Source organism: Microcaecilia unicolor, chromosome 5 (genome assembly GCF_901765095.1).
Source record: "Microcaecilia unicolor chromosome 5, aMicUni1.1, whole genome shotgun sequence".
In the NCBI taxonomy this organism is placed as follows: Eukaryota; Metazoa; Chordata; class Amphibia; order Gymnophiona; family Siphonopidae; genus Microcaecilia; species Microcaecilia unicolor.
This window is the reverse complement of record NC_044035.1, coordinates 220057848-220070593: the sequence shown is the minus strand read 5'-3', so window position 1 is coordinate 220070593 and position 12746 is coordinate 220057848. Positions and strand designations below refer to the sequence as shown.

Below are 12746 nucleotides of genomic sequence, written 5' to 3'. Positions count from 1 at the left end.
GTATCCCACATTTTCCCACCTATTTGCAGGCTCAATGTGGCTTACAGAGTTTTGCTATGACATAGTCATTACGTGATATCAGATACAATTAGTAATGTACAAAGAATAAGTAAGGGATGAGGGAAGGTGTTATGGAGGATGGGTATAGAAGGTGGACTTTAATAACTGGGTGGATTGGTGAGGTAGTTTTGTGAGGCTATGGGTTCTCTTTGTAGGCCTTGTTGAAGAGGTGTGTCTTCAATGATTTGCGGAAGTTATTTCGTCAATAGCTTTCCACGATAATAAAGACTTCAGTTTATTCATCATTCACATCTTGAAGTATACATTATGGATTAAAGCCTGCACCTGGGATCTAAAATAAAAAACGGAGTGTACCAAAACTCCCAGATTTCTTGCGTACATTGACATTTTAATATATGCTTCCAACAGTGGAGTTGTTTCTGGTGGTTGTTGCTGGATCAGAGACACCACATACATCACTTCAGTTTTCTCAACTTTCAGTTGTAGTCTATTATGAGTCAACCATTCAAGGACAGCATCCAAAATCACTTTCATTCTGGGAGCCACATCCAGATCTAGCAGGTAAAGAAAAAAAATGGTTATCGTCAGTATATACCCAATATGAGACTCCAAAGATTATAACAACCTACACAAAGGGTGCAAATAGATGTTCAACAGTATAGCTGATAATACTGATCCTTGTGGTACCCAGTACTTATATGGTGCTCAGCTGAAACCTCATCATCCACAGATACAACTGCCCTTCTGTTACTCAAGAAGACTCAAACCATCACAGAACAGCCCCAGCAAGGCCACAAACAATTAACCACTGGACTAAAATATTATGAGAAGTCCAGAAGATGAATCATTAATCTGCAAGCAGCACAAAGCAGTCCACAAAAGCAGAACACATGTCTTCTATTCTAAAAAGTTTATTTCCAGAACTTCAAAGTCAAACAATGCCCGATGTGGCGATGTTTCACTTTCCTAGAGGTTGTATAAGTGGCTATAACTATTAGGGTCCCAGAGGGCACTTGCACCTAATAGTTGTTAGTCCAAATTAAAAGAGCAGGAACTAGCAGCTCAGCAGCTATAACTTCCCCTCATTCAGCTTAATGAGGAGGGGTTACTCTGTGAGTAAGAATATTGCTGCTAGTTCCTGCTTTTTTAATTTGGACTAACTATTAGATGCAAGTACTCTTTGGGACTCTAATAGTTGTAGCCCCTGAGGCAGCCTCTAGGAAGGGGAAATGTAGCCATGTTGTTTGACTTTGAAGTGGTGGAAATAACCTTTTTAGAACAGAAAACTTGTGGACTGCTAGAATATTATGATCTATCGTATCAAAAGCTGTAGATATATCCAAAAAGGCAAAAAAAAAAAAAAAATTCATGCTTATTCAAACCAAGGCGTACTTCAAGGAAATCCAGTCTCAAAAGATATTTAGCTCTCTTTTCCCTGTATTAGGAGTCTCGTTAATCTTTACCTACTGCTATTAGGTCAGATAATAGCTACTTTACCTTCTGGAAGAGGTTAAATCTTTTCTCTTTCCAAAAACTGTTATATAACAAACCATTACTATTGTTGTATCCTTTTCCATCTACAACACTATTCATGATACACCTTTATTACTTTTGTATACTCTAATTGGTCTGTGTCATATCCACTTAGGATGTAAACCGTTCTGAACCCTGAAAAGGGGATTTTATAGGTATATAAGCAGAAAGTTGTCCAACTAGTTATAAACAAAGTTCCAATACCTTAGCCAACATTGGCAAAGTAGAGAGAGGACGATAATGTGAAAATATCATATTTCCCACAACATTTTTTAACACAGGATGAATTGTAGCCAGCTTCAATTTTCCTCTGGAACTTTGAGAGTTTCAATTAGTTATCTTGTTAAAATTTCTCTTGTCAAGAGTGCAGCTACTCAAGGAAAATTCAGAAAATGCTAAGATTTATTTTACCCTTCAGATTTGTAACATCTTTAACAATTGTAGATGATAATATCCAAATTCTGACCGTGTCTTTTTTTCCAGCTTCTCAATTAAAGAGCATTTTTAGATCCACCGGATCAACCTTTATTTCCAGCTGCTTGACTCTCAAATCCAAGCTAGTTATCTGAGGTATCATAGTCTTTCCTAAGTCTGCTATCATTTGCCAAATTGTATGAAGACTGCTTTTGGAAGGTTTGGTTAGAAGAAAATCATGTAATTGGTTAACAGCAGATGCATCCAACCTAGGCTGGGGAGCTCATGAAGATGGACTTCACACCCAGGGAACTTGGTCTGCTAAGGAAACCAACCTTCATATCTACCTCCTCAAGCTGAAGGCCATTTGGAAAGGCTTTCAGATATCAGCTATAAAACCAAATTATTCTCATTCAGACTGGCAGTGGGTCCTCTTTCACGGAATGGTACTTCAATCCACATACCTACCAGGAAAGGACAACAGTCTGGCATACAGACTGAGCTGGGTTTTGCAACTGTAGAATTGGTCTTTCAACATGGACATAGCCCACAAGATCTTCTGAGAATGATGCACCCCTTTGGTGAATCTTCTTGCCACTCATCTCAGCAACAAAGTCCCCCAGTTCTGCTCCATGCTCAGATCACACGACAGACTATCATCACATATGAGTTGTCTTGTTGGGCAGACTGGATGGACCGTGCAGGTCTTTTTCTGCCGTCATATACTATGTTACTATGTTTACTCAGTGCTCCTCTGGTCACCATTTCTCCTCTAAAGTTGATATTCCCCACTTCCAAATGCTCACAGAGACGCCCTGAAGGCAAGCTACTAGTGCTACTGTCTTCGGGTTGTTGCTTCCCCTCTTGCTCTTTGACGTCTCCAACACTTCCTGGTAGGGACGCCTTCAGAGCTGTAACCGGCGAGCTGCAGTATTGAAGTCATAGAGGAGCAGAAGACATGGAACCTCTTTTGCCAGCCAGTGTATCAACCAGGCAATACTCCAATCCATTTTTCAGTGTTACAGTTCTTTATAAAACCAAGAATCATGCTAGGTGTGGATACCTGCTTCTGCTGAGGGTAATGGGCAGAAGCTTTCCCTCTATGCTTGACCATTCCAGGAAAAAAAACAGACAAAGCAACAAGAGAACTTCAGCATGTTAGGTTGAGGCAGCCACGTTGGGTCACTCACTTCTGGCTACCAATTCAATTTCATGTGAAAGAAGTAATAAATAGGGCCACAGACCTTTATGTAAGGAGAGTAAATAAAAGCAAGAGAAAAAGGAAACCGATATGGTTCTCCAAGCAAGTGGCTGAGAAAATAAAGGCTAAAGAGTTGGCGTTCCAGAAATATAGAAAATCTGAAGAAGAGGAACACGGGGAGGAATACCGGATGAAACTGAAAGAAGCCAAGAGAGAGGTACGTCTGGCGAAGGCGCAAGCGGAAGAACAAATGGTTAGAAATGTAAGGAGGGGCGACAAAAATTTCTTCAGGTATATTAGTGAAAGGAGAATGACCACAAAGGGAATTGTGAGACTAAAAGATACAGCAAAACGCTATGTAGATAATGATGAAGAAAAAGCAAATTTGCTAAATAGATACTTTTGTTCTGTTTTCACTGAAGAAAATCCTGGAGAAGGACCTCGAGGACTGGCAAAAGTACACCTGAGAATGGAATGGATATAGCACCGTTCACGGAAGAGAGTGTGTATCAACAACTTGGAAAGCTAAAGGTGGACAAAGCCATGGAACCGGACAGGATCCACCCCAGAATATTGAGGGAGCTCAGAGAGGTTCTGGCGGGTCCTCTTAAAGATTTGTTTAATAAATCCTTGGAGATGGGAGAGGTTCAGAGGGACTGGAGAATGGCGGAGGTGGTCCCTCTTCACAAAAGTGGTGATAGGGAAGAAGCTGGAAACTACAGGCCGGTAAGCCTCACTTCGGTTATTGGAAAAGTAATGGAAGCGATGCTGAAGGAAAGGATAGTGAATTTCCTGGAAGCCAATAAGTTGCAAGATCCAAGACAACATGGTTTTACCAGAGGGAAATCATTCCAAACGAATCTCATTGAATTCTTTGATTGGGTAACTGGAGAATTGAATCATCGACGTGCTATAGACGTAATCTACTTAGATTTTAGCAAAGCTTTTGACACGGTTTCCCACAGGAGGCTCTTAAATAAACTAGATGGGCTGAAGATAGGTCCCAAAGTGGTGAACTGGATTAGGAACTGGTTGACGGACAGACGACAAAGGGTGGTGGTAAATGGAGTTCGCTCGGAGGAGGGAAAGGTGAGTAGTGGAGTGCCTCAGGGATCGGTGCTGGGGCCGATTCTGTTCAATATATTTCTGAGTGACATTGTCGAAGGGTTAGAAGGTAAAGTTTGCCTATTTGCGGATGATACTAAGATTTGCAACAGAGTGGACACCTGGAAGGGAGTGGAAAGCATGAAAAAGGATCTGAGGAAGCTAGAAGAATGGTCTAAGGTTTGGCAATTAAAATTCAATGCGAAGAAATGCAAAGTGATGCATTTAGGGAGTAGAAACCCACGAGAGACTTATGTGTTAGGCGGTGAGAGTCTGATAGGTACTGAGGGGGAGAGGGATCTTGGGGTGATAGTATCCGAGGATTTGAAGGCGACGAAACAGTGTGACAAGGCGGTGGCCGTAGTGAGAAGGTTGCTAGGCTGTATAGAGAGAGGTGTGATCAGCAGAAGAAAGGAAGTGTTGATGCCCCTGTACAAGTCGTTGGTGAGTCCCCACCTGGAGTATTGTGTTCAGTTTTAGAGGCTTTACCTTACGAAGGATGTTAAAAAAATGGAAGCGGTGCAAAGAAAAGCTACGAAAATGGTATGGGATTTGTGTTCCAAGACGTATGAGCAGAGACTTGCTGACCTGAACATGTATACCCTGGAGAAAAGGAGGAACAGGGGTGATATGATACAGACGTTCAAATACTTGAAAGGTATTAATCCGCAAAAAAATCTTTTCCGGAGATGGGAAGGCGGTAGAACGAGAGGACATGAAATGAGATTGAAGGGGGGCAGACTCAAAAAAGATGTCAGGAAGTATTTTTTCACGGAGAGGGTGGTGGATGCTTGGAATGCCCTCCTGCGGGAGGTGGTGGAGATGAAAACGGTAACGGAATTCAAACATGCGTGGGATATGCATAAAGGAATCCTGTGCAGTAGGAATGGATCCTCAGAAGCTTAGCCAAATTTGGGTGGCAGAGCAGGTGGGGGAAGAGAGGTTGGTGGTTGGGAGGCGAGGATAGTGGAGGGCAGACTTATACGGTCTGTGCCAGAGCCAGTGATGGGAGGCGGGACTGGTGGTTGGGAGGCGGGAAATACTGCTGGGCAGACTTGTACGGTCTGTGCCCTGAAAAAGGCAGGTATAAATCACGGTAAGGTATACACATATGAGTTTATCTTGTTGGGCAGACTGGATGGACCATGCAGGTCTTTTTCTGCCGTCATCTACTATGTTACTATGTTCAAGCATAAAAAAACCTTATTTTTTAATTTCTGTTCTCTTAATATGGTGGTCTTTTACTATATATATATATATATTTTTTTTTTTTAATGTTAAAATATTTCTCTTTGTAAACTAATATGAATACCACTTTCCATATTTATATATCTGTTTTACTTAACTAAACCATAAGTGAAGAAACCAATAACTAATGCCTGACATGGCCATTGTTTTGCCCCCCTTATTAAACTTCTTCAGGAGCACTACTACTGTGCATATACAAAGGCATAAAAATATATCCATACAAATAGATTCATAATGTGAAGTCTCAATTTGCTGTAATATAACAAGAATTCTTAATCTGGAATAGTCCTCCTTATCTATAAATATTTCTTTGTAAATTGCTTTAAACATGCAGATCTTCATATTCATGTGATTTTTGATTCAGTGAAATGAGAATAATAATATTAAAAAATGCTTCCGTTTCTTTGGGTTTGAAGTGAGTCAGTAATTAAACTGGATCTCTAGTAACTAGATTGTATATAAAAGAAACTGCTTCCAGCAGTAATTTGAAGGTTGGCACAGAGCCTATTGTCAGGGCCCTCAGGGGTTTTGGGTGTCTATGTGCAACCTGATGCCCAGGCACATGGGGTTTAATATCAAACAGCTCTTTCTATTTTAGTCTGTCTAGTGTGTTGTGAAACAACTTATAATTCTACTTTGTGTATTTCAGGCATCGATCCAGGTCAAGATCCCGTGAACGTCGCTCCAGGTCAAGAGATCGTGGCCGAGGAGGTGGAGGAGGAGGTGGTGGTGGACGTGAACGTGATAGGAGGCGGTCACGAGATCGAGAACGATCGGGTCGATTCTAAGCCATGACATTTTTACTCTCTAATATGATAAAAATTGTTGTAGTTATCTGACCAAACAAGTTCCTAATGGGGCGGCTTTTTTTTTAAGATGGGAGAAACTTCTGAATAAAAAAAAAAAAGAGAAAAAAAAAAAGAAAAACCTTTGTAGAGACCCAGTATTCTTGGTGTTTCTTTTGGGCCATTTTCATCATCCTTGTTACTTTACTGAATGGTAATAAGTTAAAGCTGCTTTCAGTTCATTTGGGGATATATATAGTGGTACACTTTGCTTATACTAAGACCTGGTGTGCAGAAGCAAAATGAAAAACCTGCAGCGATTGAAGTCAGCACTAGCTTGTGTCTCCTAGTTCCCATTTGGAAACAGCAGCTCTTTTTTTTTTTTTTTTTTAATAGGACACTTTGCTCCATATTACGGTGTGAGCACAGCCCTCCTGTTCAAATAAAGATTTTTCTTGGACAATTTTGTTTACTTGTGGGCTACCAAAATTTCCAGTAGCATTTAATTTTCCATCTGCAGTAGACAAGTGGGGAATGGAAACCATTGCGTCAAAAGAGGTTATGGCCTGCTCCTGCCTTGTGTACTTTTAAGTTAGTTTTTATGCAGAAAAGGGCAGCTATAAAAATGGCTCTCACTATAGTAATGGTTCTTTCTGAAATGTGTGTTTGAGTGTAGTATAGTGGCATTGTGGCATTTACAATAAAACCTGCTTCCTTTTCCATAGAAACTCTGCCTTCTGTTCTCTCAGTGAATGCAAAAATTGAAATTTTGCTCCCAACTGTCAGACTGAAATAACATAACTGTAATTGGAAGTATACAGTGACAACAAAGCACAAGCTTTCAGATAGCTTTCTGTTCTTTCTAATAAGGTGGCTGAAGCTGCTATGGTCTGTTGTGAGAAACAGTACACTATAGGTGACAAAGGGTCCAACACCACAGGTTACCCACATGCACACTATATACATTCTGCTCTCTAGGCTGCAGCTGTGCCACATTAATACCCATCCTTTGAGGCAGCAGTTTATCCACAGGTGGCTGCTTGTGCTTTCTCTTGGCAGTGATTTGTGCATTTGAAGATACACATGCATTCTGTCAGGTACCAGTTTGTGTAAATAAATCCTTCCAAGTGGCATCAGCAAGTTTTTTTTTATACATACATGTCCACCCTTCCAGGCAGAATGCGTTTTCACTGTGCAGACTTTGCTGGATTTTCAAAGTGAAATTAGATATGTATTTTTGGGTTAAAAACATTCACAGGAAAGCTACACACTTATTGCAACTGCTATTTGGTGTGCTCAAGTTTTTGTTTTTTTTTTTGTTTGTTTTTTTTTTTTTGGGGGGGGGGGGGGGGGGGGGGTTAGATAAAATATGCCTGTACTTTAGAAAATTTCAAGTGTGTATAATGGAAAACTTCAGCCTCAGAAATGCTGCCTCAATCTGTGGGCTATATGTACATACCTTTATAACTATGTATGATAGATATAAAAGCCTGTTTCTATGAGTAAAGCACTACTTTACTCACTAGAGAAATGTGAAAATTAGCCTCCCTAGCCAGCTGGAGAAGCCTCGGCACAGCACTAGTTCAACTGTCCTTAAGACCACAGAGCAATCACATGAATAAAACAAGTATTTTGGGGCTGAGTAGAGCACGTCAGCTCTGATGCCATTAAGTATGCCATCACAGGTTGGTTAACAGGAACAAGATATGACTGTTGTAATAGCTGATTTCAAATTAGCTAGGTCAGTATTAAATAATAATTGGCCAGAGGGACTGGCTATCTCCCACTAGCTAGGAAAGTTATTGTAACCCTCCCTTAGTAACTATAGAGAAAACTGGTGAATGTTATAAATCAGGCTTGTCCTTGAGGGACGTAAGCAGGCAAGCTTTTCAGGATATCCCTAATGAATATGCATATAAGATCTTTGCATTCAACTATGTCCATTGTATGTAAAAATTTGGCCTCTGTGTGGCCCTCGAATACTGAGCATAGACAAACCTGGTATAAATAAAACACTTAAAAATAAGTGTTTAGCCATCACTATAGAGACAGTCATAACCTTATCCTTCACTAAGTGATAAGGAGGTCCCTGGCCGCACCTGTCAGTGCCTCAATGCTGTATTCACTATATGCAAGTGTTTCTTAAACCTAGTCCTAAAAGAACATGTAGCTAGTTTGGTTGTTTTCAGAATGTCTATAGCAGGGGTGGATTTATCTTGAAAACCTGGGTTGTGGCCCTTGACTGTGGTTTCCCACCCCTCTGCAGCCAGTCCTGGAACCTTTCCTCTGCACATCCTGCCCCTCGCTGATGCAATTTCCTGTTTACGCAGGAGCCAGACAGGAAAGGTTCTAGGGCCGGCTGCAGACAGCATGTGTTGATTGATGCTGCAGCAAGGAGAAACACTTGAAGCATTGCAGGGATGGGGTGGGGGAGCTGCTGGCCTTGAAAGGGGCGATCAGGAGAGTTGGACTTGTGGAGGAGGGAGGGTCAGGAGAGATGCTAGAATGGCAGGGGGAAGGGGGCAAAAGAAAATCTGGACCGGGGGGGGGGGGGGGGGGAGGGTGGAGAAGGTGGAAATGATGACGTACCGGGGAGTTGAGATTATTAACTACCAGGAGGTGACTAGGTAGAGACGGGAAGATGCAAAACTACCCAGGGAGGACCCAGATAGAGAAGGGAGAGATGTCGGACAATAGTGGGGAGAGGGAAAGAGATGTGAGTCTGTGGGGAGATAGAGGAAAGAGGGGGAGACAGATGCTGGACTCACAGAGGAAGGGACACATGCACTGGGGAGAGAGAGATGCTGTTAAGTAGGGATCTGGAGGGAAGATAAGGGAGAGATGATGGACATTGGGTGGAGAGGAGAGAGATAGTGATCCATGTGGGAAGAATAGGAAAGATGTTGGGCAGGGAGGATAGAAAGAAAAAGCTTGACATGGGGAGGGATAGGGACACAGCAGGGAGATAGTGGGCATGGAGGAGCCTAGGGACAGGGACATGAGGATCAATGCTGATCAGAGAATATGGACACAGGACAAATGCTAATCAGAGAGAGGGTAGAGACACAGAGGGCCAATGCTGAACTTGGGCCGGGGGGGGGGGGGGGTAGGGACACAGAAGGGAAGTGCTGGACAGGGGGGGGAGGATAGGGTCAGGGAAAAGGGTGATGTTGGACATGGGGGATAGGGACACAGGAGTGATACTGCACAAGGGGGGGTAGGGTTACAGAATGGAGATGGGTAGGGGAAATGAAATACTGACCATGGGGGTAGGATAGGGAGACAGGGAGGATGGATAATGGATATGGAGCGAGAAAAAATGTCATATGGATAGAAGACCTTGGCAAGACAGAGGAAAGTGGAAACCAGAGATGGGACCAATAAAATTAAAAAAAAATCAAATGACCAGACAACAAAGGTAAAACAATTTTATTTTCTAATGTACAACTGCTAAGCTGGTATTGGACATGGCTGAGATCCATGGCAGACATTTAGGAAGGGACCCCAAAGCTCTGTATCAGACTATGCCACCTTCGTGTTCAAGCAGGCTTGGGGCCCCCTACTACTACTACTTAACATTTCTAAAGCGCTACCGGGGTTACGCAGCGCTGTACAATCAAACAAAGAAGGACAGTCCCTGCTCAAAGGAGCTTACAATCTAAAGGACAAAAAAGTGCAGTCAATCAAATTGGGGGCAGTCTAGATTTCCTGGATAGAGGTACAATGGTTAGGTGCCGAAAGCGACATTGAAGAGGTGGGCTTTGATCAAGGATTTGAAGATGGGCAGGGAGGGGGCTTGGCGTATGGGCTCAGGGAGTTTATTCCAAGCATAGGGTGAGGCGAGGCAGAAAGGCCGGAGCCTGGAGTTGGCAGTGGTGGAGAAGGGTACTGAGAGGAGGGATTTGTCCTGTGAGTGGAGGTTACGGGTAGGAGCTGAAGGGGAGATGAGGGTAAAGAGGTAATGAGGGGCTGCAGATTGAGTGCATTTGTAGGTTAGTAGGAGAAGCTTGAACTATATGCGGTACCTGATCGGAAGCCAGTGCAGTGACTTGAGGAGAGGGGTGATATGAGCATATTGGTCTAGGAGGAAGATAAGACGCGCAGCAGAGTTCTGAATGGATTGAAGGGGGGATAGATGGTTAAGAGGGAGGCCAGTGAGGAATAGGTTGCAGTAATCAAGGCGAGAGGTGATGAGAGAGTGGATGAGATTTCGGGTGGTGTGCGCGGAGAGGAAGGGGCGAATTTTGCTGATGTCATAGAGAAAGAAGCGACAGGTCTTGGCTGTCTGCTGGATAAGGGCAGAGAAGGAGAGGGAGGAGTCGAAGATGACTCCGAGGTTGCAGGCAGATGAGACGGGGAGGATGAGGGTGTTGTCGACTGAAATAGAGAGTGGAGGGAGAGGAGAAGTGGGTTTGGGTGGAAAGACAATGAGCTCGGTCTTGGCTATGTTCAGTTTCAGGTGGCGGTTGGACATCCAGGCAGTAATGTCGGATAAGCAGGCTGATACTTTGGCCTGGGTTTCCGCAGTGATTTCTGGTGTGGAGAGGTAAAGCTGGCCAAGGAGTCGTAGACAAATTCCCTGGTTGCACCCTGCTCCTAACACTATTCCTGATAACTGGTATCTTTATATTTTACACATTACAGGGGGAGATGCATCTCTTTCTATTTCTCTGGCAGTATTGTACATACAAGGTCTGACTTCTTAGGGTTTCAGTTTAATTTCTGTCTATCTACATGTGTGTATTTCTAATTTGAGATAACTTGTTCTGTATTTGGTATTCTGTGTGTATGACCAGTGCTAGGTGTTGTATTAGCATGAATTTTTTCGGTAGCGACCTGTAGTAATTTGACCTGTTCAGTTTTCCCAATAGATGTATTGATGTTTTAGGGCCCACAATAATATTTAGGGCATTGCTGTTGTGTGTGTTGGGGGGGGCGCAGGGTCAGAAAGAGGTGAGGGGATGGAGAGATGAACAGACTGGCTGTGTTCATTGGGAGAAGAAGGAGGGACAGATTGGCTGTGTGTGTTGGGAGTGGGCACAGAGAAATATTCTGGCTATAGGTGTGTTTGGGGCAAAAAGAGGTGGCAGCATGCATTTGGGAAACAGAGGAGTGTCAGGTAGGCTGCATTGGGGAGGATCAAAGAGCAGGACAGGCTGGCTGTGTGTGTGTGGTGGGGAGGGGACATAGAGGGGCATTTTGCCTGTAGATATGGGGGGAGCGAAACAAAAGTGGTGTTGGTTCGTGATGGGAGGGGGAACAAAGGGAAAGTGGGAGAAGGCTTGGAGATATGAGAGAGAGACAGAGACTGGGTGAAAGATTGTGGGAGGGGTATGAGAGAGAGAAAGAGTGGGTGAAGGCTTGTGGGAGGTGTGAGAGAGAGGGACTGGTGGGGACCCAGGCCTGAAACAGAGGCAACAGCATGCTTTGGGACAGGAGACTGCTGGCTTTTGGGACAATAGGAAAAGAGCCTTAATAAATCAGTTTCTAAAATAAGTACTGCTGATCTGGAAGGGGATTCGTGCCTGTCCTTCCCTCTTTGTTCCAATGCTACCCCCCCCCCCCCCCCCCCCAAAAAAAAAATCACTTTGGACAGTATTGGAGGGGTAGGGAAGGAAAAGTACTGGGTCTTGACTGCTGGCTCCTAAGTCTTTGGACTGGCGCCTAGATTTAATACAAATTTGTTAAAGCAATGCTGCAAATACTCTTCTTCCTATGACTCTCTTTCCAGTCCATGTCACACACCTAGCCAGCCTGGTTTTTAGGATATCTGTAATGAAAGTGCATGTGAGAAATTTGCATGCACTGCCTCCATTGTGTACAAAACAGTCTTGTGTATTTTAATCATTGACAGCCTGAGGAATAGATAGGCTAGCTGTGTCCCCAGGACAGGGTGGAGACCAAATGCTGAGAATACCTCACAGAGAAAAGAGCATTCTCATTCACAAGCCTTCTAATTTTGAGGAACTTCTACAACTTTATGAAAAGACAAGGTTTATTGAGGGTAAATTACAAATATGAAGAAAATGGGGTTTAGTGAGGGGTGACTACAGTTGCACAGACATGCAGGGAAGGATCAAGGAGGAGATGAGGTAACTTGGAAGGGGAGAGACATACACAAATATTGAGGAGGAACAGGAGAAGAGGACAAATTGGAAAGCTTGGAAACAAGAGACAGGTAAAGAAGGAGAAGGAAACTTATGAAGTAGGAAAACTCCTAAAACCATATGTTTATTTTCATTACCAGTGCAGAAGCTGTGGGTTATGCCCATCAGCCAGCAGATGAAGAAAGACCTGAGTACTTTGTCCAGTAATGGTACCATGCAGCAGCTCCTTAGTATTTTTCTGTCTCCAACGGATCACAACAGCTTAACTGTCAGCTAGTGAACGGGCTTTTAAAACGACTTGAAGAACTGAAAAGAAGTTGAGCCAGGGGTATG

The 12746-nt window shown here is 43.3% G+C and overlaps 1 protein-coding gene across 1 annotated transcript in view; it reads left to right on the top strand.

Annotated features, from left to right (window-relative positions):
* The window catches only part of U2AF1 (U2 small nuclear RNA auxiliary factor 1), a 396385-nt gene extending 389690 nt beyond the window's left edge, over positions 1 to 6695 (top strand). Inside the window, exon 10 of the mRNA XM_030203793.1 lies at positions 6171 to 6695. Within this exon, the coding sequence (XP_030059653.1) occupies positions 6171 to 6309 (139 nt within the window). The 3' untranslated portion in view covers positions 6310 to 6695. The remainder of the gene's footprint in view (positions 1 to 6170) is intronic.
* The last annotated feature ends 6051 nt before the right edge of the window (positions 6696 to 12746 follow it).